Raw genomic sequence first — 16,230 nt, forward strand, 5'->3', positions numbered from 1 at the left:
TAGGCCCCAGGTCATTTTAATAGCCCCTGCCCAGGAAGCCCAAAGCATGCTTGGCAGCCAAGGGATAAAGAAAAGTCCTCACATTCCAAGACCTCCTGGGCCTAGTGACAGTCCTCAGAACAACAGACAAAATGAAGTCTCCTTTGCCATTTGTGGCCAAGAACTAGGGATACAGCTGGAAGGTGGCCAAGTCTTTGGACACTATGGGCTGTTTACTACCACACTTTTAGATATAAATCTGAAACTCAGAAAGACCTAAGCATAACTCTGCACTTAAAAAAAATCATGAGAGCCTAATGGCTGGTGGGTGAGAGCCAAATTCTTGAAGAGCAAAGAGGAGGCAACTCACAGAAGCAAGGGAGCCAAGTATGGCCCAAGGCTGCAGCTGTCCTTGCCCCGTGCCCATTCACACCGGTGCACATACCCACTTCAGGCTCAGGAGCCAAGCGAAAACCTCAACACAGCTCTAGAGCAGGTGCTAAGGAAACCCTGAAAGGCTGCTGGGAAATCCTGCAACTGGAGCCGCCTGCTCTTCTGGTGGGTTCTTCAAGCAGGAGCAGAGACAGGACTCCCCGCCCTGCCTGTTTTGTAGCATAGACCCAATACAAACCACCACCCCCACAGCCAAAGTCTGCAACTCAGGAGCCCCCAAGGCAGCGGGAACATCCATAGGCGGTTCTAGGCCTCTGCTCCTTATGACTCCAGTGGGGACAACTGGCAACAGGTGTTGACCCAACATTCCTTGAGAGCCAGACCTACAACACAGAGGAATTCACACAGTGAAACTATGGAACTGGATGGCCAGGCATGACTCCTAGACGCTGTAACTTTAGGCAGAAAAATGTCTGATTTCTTTGTTTGAAAATGTAACAAATGTCACTGAGAAGGCATCACAGGACATCCCAAGATTTCCCGGTGAAAAGGGTGCATTTACTACATTAGGAATGATGAGTCGGAAGCATGTACAGCCACCCCGACAGCCTGTTCAGCGACTGCTGGGGATCCCAGCAGCAGGGGTGTTTGGCCAGGCCATGTCTTAACATAAAACAGGCTGGGGCCACTCAGTGGCAGGTCACTCGCCTAGCATGCCCAAGGCCTAGGTCCACAAAGAAAAAGGAGACACAGCAATAAACAGCTCTTGGTCCTGGAAAACTCTGTTGGGTCAGGATGTGAACACGGAAGACAACCACTGGAACCCGACAGCATGAGCCCCCAATGGAGGCACTGACAGACAAGGGCCGTGCAACAAAGACATGACTTGAGGCTGGGGAACTGGGCCAAGGGAGCTGGAAAGGCCTCACATGAGAGGTCACACACAAGCTACGTGAGGAGAGACGACGACACAAGGAAATCCTGGACAGGAAGTTCCAGATTTCACTCAGGAGTCAATGATCACCTGAGCTCAACCACTGTGGGAAGTCAACAGACCCGAGGCTCAGCCATGCTCAGAAGAGGACAAGGGCCACACCAGATGTCAGATCCCTGACTAGCTGAGCTAGGAGGTGGAGGGAACCTATGAAAGAGTCCCCAAGTACAGCAGATCCCCTGGGGGCACTCAGAAACAAGAGCGCCCTACAGAGGAAGCCCTTATTGAAGAAAATAAGATGCAGAAAGGAGGACGGGTTGCTGGCAGCATGGCCTGGGCTCGGGGCAGCCCAGCTGGAACCCAGGCTATCGGATACTCCAACTGCCCAGAGTAACAAGGAGCCGAAAGGAAGAGAGGAGGGCAGGGAGGAGCAGAGGAGGAGAAAGGGAAGGAGGAAGGCACAAAGGAGAAGAGTAGAGAAGCTGAGGTTAAGTGGGAGTGGGGCCAGGACTCTGGATTTTTCCCAAGCAGAGAGATTCCGAGGGGGATAGGAGAGGAAACCCAGGCAGAGGGGACTCAGAAACACACTATCATTAATCCAAACAAAACACACAACAACACAGCTATGGCCGTAAAACCTGGGACAAAAGTTACCCTGGGAAAGGAAGGAGTGGCCTGCCGCCCCTTGGCTTCAGCAGCTCCTCCACTGACCAGGACAAGTCACTGAGGCTGTGAGAGCCCACATTCCAGACCTCTTGGCCATCTGGCACTCCTGCTGTCCTCAGAAGGAGGATTAAGACTAGTGTCCCATCTATATAAGAAATAGGAGGTTACCAATATGGAAGGAAAATTCTGGAGAAAAGTCTACTGCAGAAGCAAATAACAAACTTCAGATCTAGAACCCTCGCCTGTCTCCACCTCCTGGTCTCCTGCAACATGCACACAGCTCATTCACAGCCCACTGAGACACTGCACGCCCAGCGCAGCATTTCGCTGAACACACAACTCAGGACACATATCAGACCCTATCTGACGTGTATCTGTTCATTTGTATGTACCCAACACATAAAAAGAGGAACTCAAGAGCTCTGCCCATGTGCAGTACAAGCAGTGGCTGAAAGGATGCCTGAGCCAATGGGCAGACAAAGACGGCACACACCTTCCCCCAAGCAGAAGGCACAGCCAGCACTAGGAAATGCTCCTCTCCTGCTATGGTTTGGAGTCACCTTCAAAAGACAACCGGAGAGGGCTGGGGATGTGGCTCAAGTGGTAGCGTGCTCGCCTGGCATGTGTGCGGCCCAGGGTTCGATCCTCAGCACCACATACAAAGATGCTGTGTCCACGGAAAACTAAATAAATAAATAAATAAATATTTAAAAAAAAAAAAAAAAGACAACCAGAGAAAGAGAGCTATCATTCGGTCACCCCATTCTACCATGAAGAAAACTGTGGCTGTAGCCAGAGGCCACAGCCTGGATTAGCTGTGTCATCAGGAAGTTTAGCAGGACAGAGAAGACGTTACTGTGGGGGCTCTGTGAAACACCAAGCAACTCCTATGATGGAGGGTGGAAAAGACCACCCAACACTTACACACTAGGTACCCCAAACTTAAGCTCAACATATGCTTCTCTTACCATGGGAAAGTTGGATTTCTATATAAGACTATTTTAAGAAGGATAAAATTTTCTGATTAAAAGGCTTCTTTCACCAGGCCCAAGAATGCACACCTTATACTACAGAAACCACACTGAAGACAGCAGTGCTGGGAACTGCCTTAGGGAGCTGGCTGTCCCCCCAGAGACCACAACAGCACTGCTCAGAGAGAAGAGAGCCTGTGAGTTCTGAGACCCTAGGAAAACACTAGCTCTCCACTTCTTTCAGCCCTAGACAAGAGCATCACCCCTACTGCAGCACGATGTGACCAAGACAGCCAGGCCAGGAGCGCAGCAGGACAGGCCCACTGCTCACCCCAGGCTGGGGAGCAGCTCCAGCCTCCCCTAAACCTCTGGGATTGAGAACCACTGCTGTGTACATCTTCACTAAGCATTGATTACACTGTTTACGAAAGCGTTAAAAGTACATGTGCGGGGTGTGAATGGAAGGTGCGTAACAAGACACTGTTTACTCTTAAGCAACTACTGGGAAACTAACCTGAGTGATATCAGAATTTTTCAACTAGGAGGAAAGAGAGGAAAAATGTTAAAGCTTCTTTAAACTAACTAACTGGATCTTGCCTTGTTCAGAAAGGCTCTCACACTCTCACACACTCTCTCACACACACACTCACACACACTCTCACACACACTCTCACACTCTCTCACATACACTCTCATACACTCTCTCACTCTGTCACACACTCTCTCACACACACTCACACACACACTCTCACACACTCTCTCTCATACACACACTCACACAACACACTGTCACACACTCTCTCACACACACACTCTCACTCATACACACTCTCACACACATACATACACACACTCTCTCTCAAGCACTCTCTCTCACACACTCTCTGTCTCACACACACTCTCTGAAACACACTCTCTCACACACACACTCTCATACACACTCTCTCACACACACACTCTCATACACACTCTCACTCTCACACACTCTCACACTCACACACACTCTCACACACACTCTCTCACACTCACACACTCTCTCACATATACACTCTCATACACTCTCTCACTGTCACACACACACTCTCTCACACTCTCACACACACACACACTCTCACACACACACTCTCACACACAACACACACTGTCACACACACTCTCTCACAGACACACTCTCTCACACTCTCACACACACACTCACACACACTCAATCACACACACTCACTCATACACACTCACACACACTCAATCACACACACTCACTCATACACACTCACACACATATACACACTCTCTCTCACACTCTCTCACACACAGACACACACTCTCTCTCACACACACACATTCTCTCTCTCTCTCTCTCTCTCTCTCACACACACACACACACACACACACACACACAGACTCTCTCTCACAGATACCCACAGACACATTCAGAAAACCATATTAGTAAGGAAAACATTTACAGCATCCCCATCTCCCACCACCTGGAGATGCCACAGCACTAATTTTAGCCCTTTCTGACCTATTTCCTTCCTGCCTTCATTACAAGCAAAGATTCAATTTTGAACTTTGCTCTTCTACACCACAGTTAGTCGCAGTGTGTTATGATCCTGAGATCCCAAGTTGTGATGCTTCCTCGGAGTCTGTAACTTACTGAGCACGTGAGCACTGGTGCACTGCGAGCAGCCTGAGGACCCGTGGAAGCCCACCTCCACAGATGGAAACTCCTCAGTGCCCGCCCAGCATTTTCACATTTTGATATTCTATTTTTACAATTGTTAAGTACCAGTGAATTAATATTCTTGGTGCACAAAGCTTTTCCTAGGTTGTGGATACAGAAATTATAGCTTGAGTAAAAGAAATATTTATATACAAAGCTGTATCTAGATAAATATCAACAAATTGGTGTTGTAGTCAAAATGCCAATTTTAAATCCCTTATCAACATGGGATATGACGATCTCTATGGACCTACGCAGCAGGAACGTTCTTCATGAGCTATTTTAACACATTTCTCCTGTGGGACGGAAGAGAGGCTCTGTGCGTTTTAACGTGGCCTGTGGACACCACCCCTGGGCCAAGGAAAGCACACCTGCTCACAGTACTCATGGTCTTTCTGTGAAGGGCACAGGAGACGCTTGGCCTCCATCCCAGCAAGCCGAATCGATTGGTTCAGGTCACAGGGTTAGAGTCACGGCACAGGATGAATCCAGACCTCCTGAGTGTCTGCTACATCCTATGAGCCAACAGGTGGCCAATAGGCGTGACAGTCTGGAACCCTGTGCTGCAGTGGGACTGGGACAAGCTCAGCGATACAGGGTGCTGGGAGCAATCTGAGAGGTCACCCCCGGAGCACAAGCCCCTAGACTGCTTCTCAATCACTTATAAGGTAAAAACCTGTGTAGCCACAAAAACCAAGCTATGGAAGTACTACCAGCACAGCAAGTTCAAATCGCTGCACTCAATCTCCGTACCTAGCTGGATTCAGCCGTCAGTTTAAAACATGTTCAAGTCTAATACAAGTTTATTTTGTTTGTGTGACATTTTTTTCTCACATGTTGCTGGAAAATGAAGAGCAAAATGGTTATAAAACTAAGAAAAATCTCAGTAATTAACATGTATACATTTCAAAAATAGTTACCTGATTATCATATTTAAGTGACTGTGTCCCAACCAAAAACCGAATGGCATCTGCTTCTGCAGTCTGAGGTGTCAGTGCACGTGCCTGCAGGAGGAAAGGAATGCACACACATTTATGAAGTCAGGCTGGAGATGGTTCATCTCCCCCACTGCTGATGAAGGGTAAATCAGCACAGTGTCTGGAGCAGCCACACACTAACCGTTCCACTTCAAATCTGCATGTGAAAGAACTTTAAGTGGGCACACAACTAAGCAATAAAGACGTGCTATTTATACAGCATAGCTAATGCTTTTAATAAAACCTTTATTTCAACAGTAATAGATTGGTTAAGTAAATTATACGTCAACAATACAGCAGAAAATGGCTTCTAGCAATAGGGGCATAGGTGGTTTAAACCAATTTCCCTGCAGAGAACAACAAGGAAAACTAAATGAGACCCCCTGAATCTGTCTCGGGGCCTCAGAGAACCAGGAGAAGGAAGCCTAGAGGAAGACCAACACCTGGCTAAACCCACCTAGTGGCACCTGTCAACTGAAAACTGCAGCTAAGAGGCGGATGGTGAGTACAGCCATGACAGACCCCCAGGGCTTAGGACACAAGACGAAGAGCCCACCACGGAGAAGGGGCAGGTAAAGCATTCACCCCATAGGCTAGAGCTTAGGAGCAAAGGGAACTAAAATTGGAACAGCACCGATTAAAGCTCCAAATTGTTTCGACCCTTGATTTGATTGATGTGACTGAGCAGGCCAGTGCCCATAGGCTAGGAAGCCGCCTGCTACTTCTGTAGTGAGTCCTCTGCAGGAAGATGACATCCAGAGTTTCTGAAACTCATCATATACAAAGTCGAACAATCAAAAAGAGCAGAGACAGTAAGACAAAACCTTATGGACAAAAGAAACAACAGAAAACAGCCTGCAGAGGATTCAGGTGATCAGCTTCCCGGAAACACAGGCTCCAAAGTGTCAAGACATGTGTACAGGAATTTCTGGAGAATGTTCTTGGGAATCACTCCACATGAGGGTGAAGAGGTAGCACTGGGTGGAGGGAGAGGTGAACTGCCTCATGTCTGCATTGGAGGCCTGGGCCAGTGCAGTTCAGGCAAGATGGCTACATCTTTGTACCAGTACCACCTACCCACCTTCATCAGTCACTGGATGCAGGCTGTCCCTGGGGGTGTGACCTTAGGCAAAATGGCTCTGTCCAGCCAACTGCAAATCCTGCAGCAATGCCCAACTGAGAGATATCAGCTGCCAACATTTTCACAAACTGCTGGATTTCCTGAAATTAAAATCTAAGCAGCATAGGACAGCATAAGTGTTAGGAATTAGATTTAGACTTCAAGAGTCAAGTGTTGAAAGCTTGGTCCTCCAAGTGGAGCTTCTAGGAAGCAATGGGATCCTGAGGGCTTTAACGTCATCATGGATTAATGCACTTAGAGACACAGCAGGATGGGGTGGGGGGAACCCAGGAGACAGGCCCAGCTGGAGGAATCAGATCACGGGCTACAAGGGTATTTCTTGTCCCCAACTCCTTCTGCTCGTGCACTCTTTCTTCTTCATCACTGTCATGAGGTGAGCAGTTTGGCTCTACTACCCGCTCTGCCATGATGTTCTGCCTCATCTCATGCCCAGAAACAATAGAGCCAGTGGACCATGCACTGAAACCATGACTTTCTTAGGTATTTGTCACAGCCAAGAAAAGCTAACATAATAAATTACACAACTGTACTTAATACATTCAGTAATTACAAGATAAAATTAAGGATATCTGGGGCTGGGGCTACAGCTCAGCGGTCGAGTGCTTGCTTCACACATGCAAGACATTGGCTTCGATCCTCAGCACCACATAAAAATAAATACAGAAATTGTGTCCATCTACAACTAAAAAATAAATAAATAAATAAACATTAAAGATATCAGGTGAACTATTTGAGGCTTAACAGGGAAAGGCCATATACTGGGTGTTAAAGCTCTGACAGGACTTCAGGCTCATAAGCTCAAATCGAACTCCCAAATGACCAATGACAAGTCCCTAGAGCTCATGTTCTGCTGCCTCTCATGAGCACCCTAACACTATGCTTAAAACATGCACATCTAATCCCCAGAACCTGTGAACATGTTAACATGTGGCAGAGGGACTATGCAGGCTGAATAAGCCAAGGACCCCGAGAGCTGGATATTATGCTACAGCACTGAATCATGTGACTTCTTGAAATCAGAAAATCTTCTGGCTATAGTCGCGACACAAGACAGAACTGAAGGCAGCAGCAGGACTTGGGCAGCCCTTGCTGGCTCTGGAAGGCGGGAGGAAGAGCTGCGAGGAATGCTGGGTGGCTCCTACGAGCAGGAAGAGGCAGAATTATCCTGCCTCACCCACTTCACTGAAGGTGCCACCCACTCAGTCCATGGCTTCTTTTCTCACGTGGAGCTAGAAAACACACAATGTTCTCCTTCCTCATCTGTCACAGCTGATTTCTATGAATTTTTCCCTGATTTTTTGATTCATTCCTTTCAAAATCAGTAGAACAAATAATTTAACAGTTGCCCTGATCATTTAATCTGTCTGGTTTTGACTTGATTTCTATAACTAAAACAAAACCATGAGATCTGGGTATCTACTGCAAAGAATTCCAAGACAACAATCTCATGAACAATTCTTACAAAACACAGCATATTATATATATTTCTGCTCTTCCCAAAAAATACAGCAGCACAAAAACTTCAGCTACTGAACCACATTTCAATAAGACCAAGGAAACTCTGTGTGCTACTGGACACCTGGAGATGTCCCTACAATCTTTCCAAATGCCCTTGCACCCACAGGCAATACCAGTGCTCCCTCTTCCACAGACTTGGATGGACAGTTTTTTGAGCATTAAATCTCTTCGGGAAACTGATGAATTTATTGTGAATCTAGAGACCTCTGCCATGAAAGAATGCACATACATATGCAAAACAATTGGTGATATAATATCAGCAACACCTAGGAACCTTCAAACTCTGATTTAAACACCTGGCTTAAAGAAAGTTGGCTCTGGTGAGGCAGAGGAAGTCACCTGCCGAGGAAGGCTGCTCAGAGGGCTGAAGCCCAGGTCAGTGGAGAAAAGATGGGACAGTTCCACACAATCAAGAGCACGGAGATCTTCATATGCAGGAACATGCTGCCACCCAGATGATACAAGTCTAAATGTTCCCAAATCTAAGACCCAGAAGAGGACCCAGCTGAAAGGGAATGATTATTTTACATTAAGACTTTTCCAGGCTACAAGTCAGTGAGGAAGCTGATTGCATGTGCAGCCCCCGTGGAGATGGGTGCAGGGAGATGCACCAGAGGCAGGAGGCAGAACCCCTGCCCTAAGGAGAGAGAGACTGGATAACACCAAGATACACTATACATGATTGAGTATCCAAGCCCTGCCCAGACCACAATGCAAGTTATACTCCAAGGCTGGACCTTAGCAGGCAGGGTTAAATGTCATTGTTGTTTTACAATTAAAGAAAACCAAAAATAAGTAAAAGATATTAGTGGCTAATCCAAAAAAGAAGGGTGACTCAGGAATTCAGGAGCTCACAAGTGGGAGAGGACCAGGCATTTGCCTCTTCAGTCAAAGCAGCTGAGACAGCCAGAACCAGACACCCTGAAAACAACCAGGGCAGCACGGGCAGGGGTCCAATAGGTCTGTTTCAGAGGGAGCACACTGCCAATTTTAGAAAAGCTTCAAAGTTAGATCCATCTCATTTGATCTCATACAAGAAAAGACACTTTTAAAGAAACAAAAGACAGAAATCATTCTTATAAACAAATCAAGGTAAATCTTAAAAAGTCAGTGAAATCCCATAAAGCTTTAAGATCTTTCTTGTACATTATTAGGTAAAATCACAAAAGTAATTTAATTCCAGTCATTCTGGTGACAGGTGTCTATAATTCTGTTTCTCTGATTAACTTAATGAGTCTGGTCATAATAACTGTTTTACGGGTATTCCAATGGTCCTATTCTAATAAGAACAATTCTTAAAGCGTAATAGGTGACAAAACTTTCCACATGTTGTCGTGCATTGTCCTCATAATTCAATGAAGTAGACAGAAGACAGGGCGGATGTCACTACTCAGTAGGTAAAGAAACTGAGGGCCAGAGAGGTGAAGTGACTTAATCCCTGGTACAAAACTACTGAAGAGGAAAAAGAAGTCAGACTCCAACCTTCGGAACTGTTCCTCTTCTTCACGGTGAAGCAGTAACTGGCCATGCAGAGGACGCACCTGGCACACGAGCACAGGTCACCACACGCTCCACATGTCTCCCTGGCTCCCATGAAGACAGAGCAGGGGTACTTGATAGTCATAGTTCTGTGCTGACACCAGTAAGAGGACTAGAAGTACTGAGCAGTCAGAATCACAGCAGGAACAGTCCTCGGAAACACTAGGGCGAGTTGGGGGAGGCCCATATACAGTAGAAGTACTACCAAGTGTACAAAAGTCCCTTGGGAAATTCAACATTGTATCCAGTTGCTTACCAGATTAAGCAAGTAAACAGTATCATTAGAGGACAGATAGTGAATTATACCTTGTTATAATTCTTCATCCAAATTTTCCCACCAAGAGCCCTGGTCCTACTACCCTAAATGGGGCATGGTGGCAAGGGGCTTCGGCTTTAATCCAAAGAGACAGGACAGGGTCAGTTTCACACTCATCTTCAATAAGCAGTCCTCCTCCAGAAACAGCCCTCTCCAGATGCTGCTTCCAAACCACCAGGGTGAGACAGTAAGAGGAAGGGAGGGAATGAGAAATGTACTTAGCACCCAACTGATGCAGTTGAAAAGAACAGCAGAAGGGCAGAGGTACAGCCCCACAGTAGAACACTTACCTGGCTTGCACGAGGTCCTGGGTTTGATGCCCAGCACCAGCAAAAAAAATAAAGTAATATCTAAAAATTCCTCTCCTAACCCTCCGAGACTCTGCCCACAGAAGCCACCCCTGCATCAACTCCCACAGGTGGAAATGAATCCACAGGGACGGGACTGGCCGCTTTCTTCTCTGCTCTGTCCCAGGCACAGAAAAGAGTGCTTGACACATAAGGAAAATAATAAGTACTTGTCAACTGCATGCATTTACCAGCAAAATGTAAGTCACCAAAACTGATCTCATGAGAAAGTCACGAAGTTTGAGCAACTAGCTTCGGGAAATGAAAACAAGGACAACACCAGTAGAGTATCACCAGGCACAGGCAGTAGAGTGTCACCAGGCACAACCCGTAGAGTGTCACCAGGCACAGGCAGCAGTGTACCCGCTGGGCCCCCAGAGGCAGGCCCCCAGGTACTCTTCCTGAGGCCCTCCCAGCCACAGAATCAAACGGCCACAAAAATGACATGACAAATATGAAAAGGAAAGTTCCACATAAGCTACTAGAAAGGGGAATCCAGCAGGGTGCCATTCCAGACCAGATGGAATTCTTCCTTCGAACTCAAAGGTGATCCAATATTCACAAAGCTACTAATACGAGAAAAATCAAATGATCATATATGATCAATTCCATGGATGTAAAAAAATTTTTAAAAAAAGATCTTTTAAAAAACTGAATCTTGGGGCTGGGGATGTGGCTCAAGCGGTAGCGCGCTCGCCTGGCATGCGTGCGGCCCGGGTTCAATCCTCAGCACCACATACAGACAAAGATGTTGTGTCCGCCAAATACTAAAAAAATAAATATTAAAATTCTCTCTCTCCCTCTTTCTCACTCTCTCTCCCTCTTTCTTAAAAAAAAAAAAAAAAAAAAAAAAAAAACAACTGAATCTCGACTTGCCTTGCATTTGCCAAGCCCTAGGTTTAATCCCCAATTCCAAAACAGAAGTCAAAAAGAGAGAACTCCACCAAAAAACTGAATCTCCACCCTCGATATTAAAACTCAACAAGGCACACATCTGCGGATCTCTGCACAGGCCTGAGGGCACAGGCTTCCTCACCGACAACAGGCCTGGCCCACCAGCCCAGCCAGCCAGCCACCTGCCCAGACTCCTCCCGTCAGAACCAACACTTGGCTTCTCCTTGATAACAGTCTGCTGCTGTGACCACTTCTTGGTTTAATGTATTTTACTTCTTTGGATACATTTTATTTATTTAGATACTGGGGATTGAACTCAGACGCACTCAACCATTCAGTCACATCCCCAGTCCCATTTTGTATTTTATTTAGAGACAGGGTCTCACTGAGTTGCTTAGTACCCTGCCATTGCTGAGGCTGGCTTTGAACTGTCTCAGCCTCCAGAGCCGCTGAGATTACATATGTGCGCCACTGCACCCAGCCGGGCCTGAGTAGATTTTAAAAGACAGTTACCCTCCCTCCACCTCTTATGCCATTCCTTCCACAAATATATCTGGCATGCCTGAGGTCAGAGCCTATTGGTACCATATACAGTGATGTGCACATAATAGTACCTCAACAAACATCGGTATGCGCAGTCTCACGTCATCCAGCCTCACCTGGTGCACTTTCAGTCCCAAAGAGGTTTCACAGACTTCTGCTGTCCCATTCTGTCTGTCCCATTCAAAAGTAACCACAGTCAGTAGAAAAGTCTTCCTGACAATGAATTGGTCTACCTCCTTGGGAAGGAGGGTCAATAGAGCTAAACTAAAATCTACCCCATTAAGAGCATGTCAACTGTCATCCTCCAAACAACTACTAAGAAAATGTCTAGATGACAAGGGCTGAGGGCAGAAAGAGTGAAGCAGGTCTCCGGATTCCCACCAGGCCAGTCTAGGGCACCCAGGAAGGTGTGTGAGGGAACTGCCCAAGGCACTCAGCTGCTAGGGTCAGAGACACAGAGCTCCCCAAGATGGAAACTCCTGCTCACCCCAAATCAATAGTCCTGGTGATACACAATGTTCCAATAAGATGAGGAAACAAGAAAAACAGGAAACTGCAGGAAATTGAAAAGCTGTTCAAGAAAAAACTGAAAGCATGTTACCCTATGAATTAACAGTCAATATTTTTATATTACTAGGAACCACAAACACCTAATTACTGACTTCAGGAAATCGGTGATAAAACTATGCTGGGAGTCTAAAAGGAGGAAAGGAACAGTGTGAAGAAAGCAAAAACTTCCCATGTCATGTGACTTCAAGTCAACAGATTATGAAAAGTACATAATGCTTTTCATTTTTATGGTAAAAACCAGAAAACACAGTTTTTGAAAACATTGAAAGTGGTCATCTCAGGAATAAGCTAAGATAAGAAGGGACAGTTTAGGAACCTGCTAATTTTATTCTAATTTTCAGCAACTTGATTTCTTTTCTTGTTTTCACTACCAGGGATTGAACCCAGGGTGCTTTACCACTGAGCCACATCCCAGACCCTTTTTTGTATTTTATTTAGAGAGAGGGTCACACTAAGTTGCTGAAGCTGGCTTTGAATTCAGGATCCTCCTGCCTCAGCCTGGGATTACAGGTGTGGACCACCAAACCCAGCCCTAATTTCTTAAATTACTTCTAACAATTACTTGGGTGTTTTAAAAATGTTAAATTGGCAAAAGTAAAAAAGAACTAAAATCCTGAACACAAGTCAAAATCCTTTCCTATAAGCTAAAAAGAGGCCATAACACCAAAATGTTTCACAAACACTAATCTGTTCAACACTTTTCTATCCTAAAGACCTCTTTCTCTGCATTAGTCTTCTGCTAAGCAGAGTGTCTGAGACACAGTTCAGTGCTTGTTTTAGTCAGCTTCTTCGCAGCTGCAACTGAAAGATTTGACCAGAACAATTGTAGAGGAGGAAAAGTTTATTTGAGGGCTCACGGTTTCAGAGGTCTCAGTCCACAGACAGAAGGCTCCATTCCTTGGGGCTCTAGATGAGGCTGAACATCATGGCAGAAGAGTGTGGCAGAGGGAAGCAGCTCCCATGAAGATCAAGAAGCAGAGAGAAAGAGAGAGAGAGAGACACTCCACTCTACAGATCAAATTATATACCCCATAGCCTTGCCCCTAATTAACCACTTCATCCAGCCACAAGGAACCTGCATCCCATTACCACTCCATTAATCCCATGAGGGATTAATTCTCTGATTAGGTTAAGGCTATACCCCAATCATTTCTCGGCCAAACCTTGCATTGTGTCACACGGGAGCTTTTGGGAACACCACATCTAAACCATAACAGTGCTCAGTAATGCTTCTTAGGAATGAGTCTTGCACCTTACCTTCCATATGGAATTTACATTCAAGAATTCTGTCACGCTATAACTAGAACATTTACTGAACACCGAGTTCTAAGTGCTCGAATTAAATATGCTAGCTCACTTAATGTTCCTAACGAGAACGAGGGATAAGGACTTGTTTTTCCATTTTACTGGCAAGGAAACCAAGGCCCAGGGATGCATAATTATTAAATGCTGGAGCCAGGATTTCAACCCCTGGCGTCCGGGCGGCATCCTGGCTTTCAGGACCTCATACCGCTGCCTCTCGCAGTCAATTACCTGCAAGCAGAGATGACTCATATCTTGGGCACACATTGCCACACACTCGTGTGCACAAAGCAATTAGGCTTTTATTTCTCTGAATCCTTCTCTCGGAGCTTTATCGTCCCAGGAGCTCTGGCGCTTTCTGAACAGGTGAAAACCGTGGCGGGCTCACCTGGCCCTGGGCAAGCCGCGGGCTTCCTCGCCGCCCCGCGCATTCCCGCTGCACAGCCCTCGGGGCTCCCGAGGCTTTGCTGAGCACCTACTGTGCTCTCACGGTGCCCAGGCACCCGAGAGGTCCGGCTGGAGAGCAGCCGCAGCGGGAGCACAGGAGCAGGGCGACAAGCCGTGCCGGTCCCAGCTGGCCCGGCGCCGCGGTCCGGAGTCACGCTGGTCTCGGGAGGCCGGCAGGACACACGGTTCCCGGGCTGGAGGAGTCCCGCGTCGCCTTTGAGCACGCAGACGCAGTCCAGCCTTCGGGAACCGGACGCCTGCTGGCCAGCAGGTCTTGCGTGCCGCCGCGGTCAGAGGCGAAACCGCCCGCGCCTCAGGCCTCCGGCTCCAGGGCGCCCGAGCGCCGCACTAGGCCGCGCAGCACCTCCCGCCCTCCAAGTGGCCCACCTGGAACTCCAGCCCGTAGATCACCGGCGCATCGTCCTCCATGCTGCGGCGGGCGGCCCACCGTGCCGCTGACGCCGTCAGACCCTCACTAGAGGCAGCGCGTACCACCTCACCGGGGGCTCGCAACGCCCATTCATTCCCGGCCCGAGACAAACGACTGGCGTCCGGCACCTTTCCGGGCCCAGGTCGACTACCGTAGGGCTCACTTCCTGTTTATGTGGACGCGTCACCAATACGCTCCCAGCCGGCAGCCAATGGCCGCGGCGTGGCTCGTGCGCATGCCCACACAGGCTCCCGCGGCTCAGCTACCGGGTCCCTGGGCGGGAAGGCGGGGCTGGTCCCGTGCGTTGGGCGACTGGGCGTCTGGCTCCTCTCAAGTCTGTTCTCTGGATGGAGCCCTCTCTGCACCTAACCTTAGATAGAGTGGCCGGAGCTGGGGCATCAGTACTTTACTGCCAAACGGCAGTCCCGAGTGTGGGCCAGCGCCTTCCACTCCAGCGTAGGATCTTCGCTGCAGCCCGATGCGCAGCTCAGACACTCCCACTTTACAGTTGGACACTGCGACCTTGAGTCACCCCATCGCGATCGCACAGGTCGCCAGTGGAGAGCGAGAGTAGTCTCCCGCGGGCGCCCAGCCCTGCCAGGCCCAGGGCGTTCCAGCTGACCTTGCCTGGGATTAGGAGTCTGCTGGGGAGGCCGCGGAGGCTGCCGAGGTCGTGAGAGATAAAGCTCGCTATGGAGAGGCTGCCTTTAAGGTGCAGCGCGCCCAGAGCGCCCGCCTGGCGCTGGGCAGTACCCTAGGGAAAGGGCAGTGGCATTGCGTGGTATCTACAGATCGTGTTCAATAGAAGCCCCTTCGCTAACCCGGCCCCGGGGGTTCCAGGACCACACCCCTCCACGATTTTTAGATTTTCCTTCCACTCCTAATTAGACTTAGTGACAAAACAGCTGGGTCTGGTTTCGCTTACTTGCGACCAGCACCATGCTTGGGTTCCGTGAGAAATCACGCAAGAGGGGACCAGCCACAGGACTGTATCCCGCCTTGGCCGAGTTTAGCTTCGTACTTAGTGGTCCGCCAGCAATCCAGTGATTGCTGCCACCGCTAAGGTCGGTGTGGCTGCCAGTTCTTCAGGTGCATTATGGGAAACGGAGAGCACAAGCCAGCCACAAACTCCTAGAAATAAGGATTTTCAGAAAGTGTCTCCCTGTCGCCTCCTGCTCTGCCAGAAGCTTTCGGGTTGCCCTCGTGTCGGAACTCGAACCCACTGCCGGGATTTCCGTCCACATTCCGGGGACTGTGGCGGCCGGCAAGTTCGCACCTCAAGATGCGGACGCGGGCCCGTGCCCCGCCCACCTCCGAGGAGCCGAAGTTCTGGAGCTTGGGGTCCGGGACCGCGGGTGGCTGAACTGAGCATGCGCGGGAGTGGACGCGCAGGCGCAGAAGTCGAGGGCCCCCGGAAGCTGTCACAGTTCCTATCGCTGCCTCCCCGACTTGGGTCTCCAGAGACAACCCCTTTCCCGGCCCCGGGCGGGTGGCAGGTGAGGACCAGCGTCCCTGCGGTCAGGAGGGGCGGGCCTGCACGCAG

General features: G+C 48.5%; 2 protein-coding genes across 4 annotated transcripts in view; one reads left to right on the forward strand and one right to left on the reverse strand.

Moving 5' to 3' along the window:
• Eipr1 (EARP complex and GARP complex interacting protein 1) overlaps positions 1-14,862 on the reverse strand; it is a 114,878-nt gene extending 100,016 nt beyond the window's left edge. Inside the window, exons 1-2 of one of the 3 annotated variants that reach the window (XM_076833491.2) lie at positions 14,645-14,862; positions 5,584-5,667 (exon numbers count right to left, since the gene is read on the reverse strand). In XM_076833491.2, the coding sequence (XP_076689606.1) occupies positions 5,584-5,667; positions 14,645-14,686 (126 nt within the window). In that variant the 5' untranslated portion in view covers positions 14,687-14,862. Of the gene's footprint in view, positions 1-5,583; positions 5,668-14,041; positions 14,268-14,644 lie in introns of those variants that run through there. The other 2 variants (XM_076833492.2, XM_076833493.2) reach the window with 2 other exon arrangements.
• A 729-nt stretch (positions 14,863-15,591) lies between these two features.
• The window catches only part of Trappc12 (trafficking protein particle complex subunit 12), a 60,427-nt gene continuing 59,788 nt past the window's right edge, over positions 15,592-16,230 (forward strand). The window contains exon 1 of the mRNA XM_076832995.2: positions 15,592-16,183. The gene's annotated coding sequence lies outside the window, so the exon portion shown is untranslated. The remainder of the gene's footprint in view (positions 16,184-16,230) is intronic.

Source organism: Callospermophilus lateralis, chromosome 14, assembly GCF_048772815.1.
Source record: "Callospermophilus lateralis isolate mCalLat2 chromosome 14, mCalLat2.hap1, whole genome shotgun sequence".
Classification (NCBI taxonomy): Eukaryota; Metazoa; Chordata; class Mammalia; order Rodentia; family Sciuridae; genus Callospermophilus; species Callospermophilus lateralis.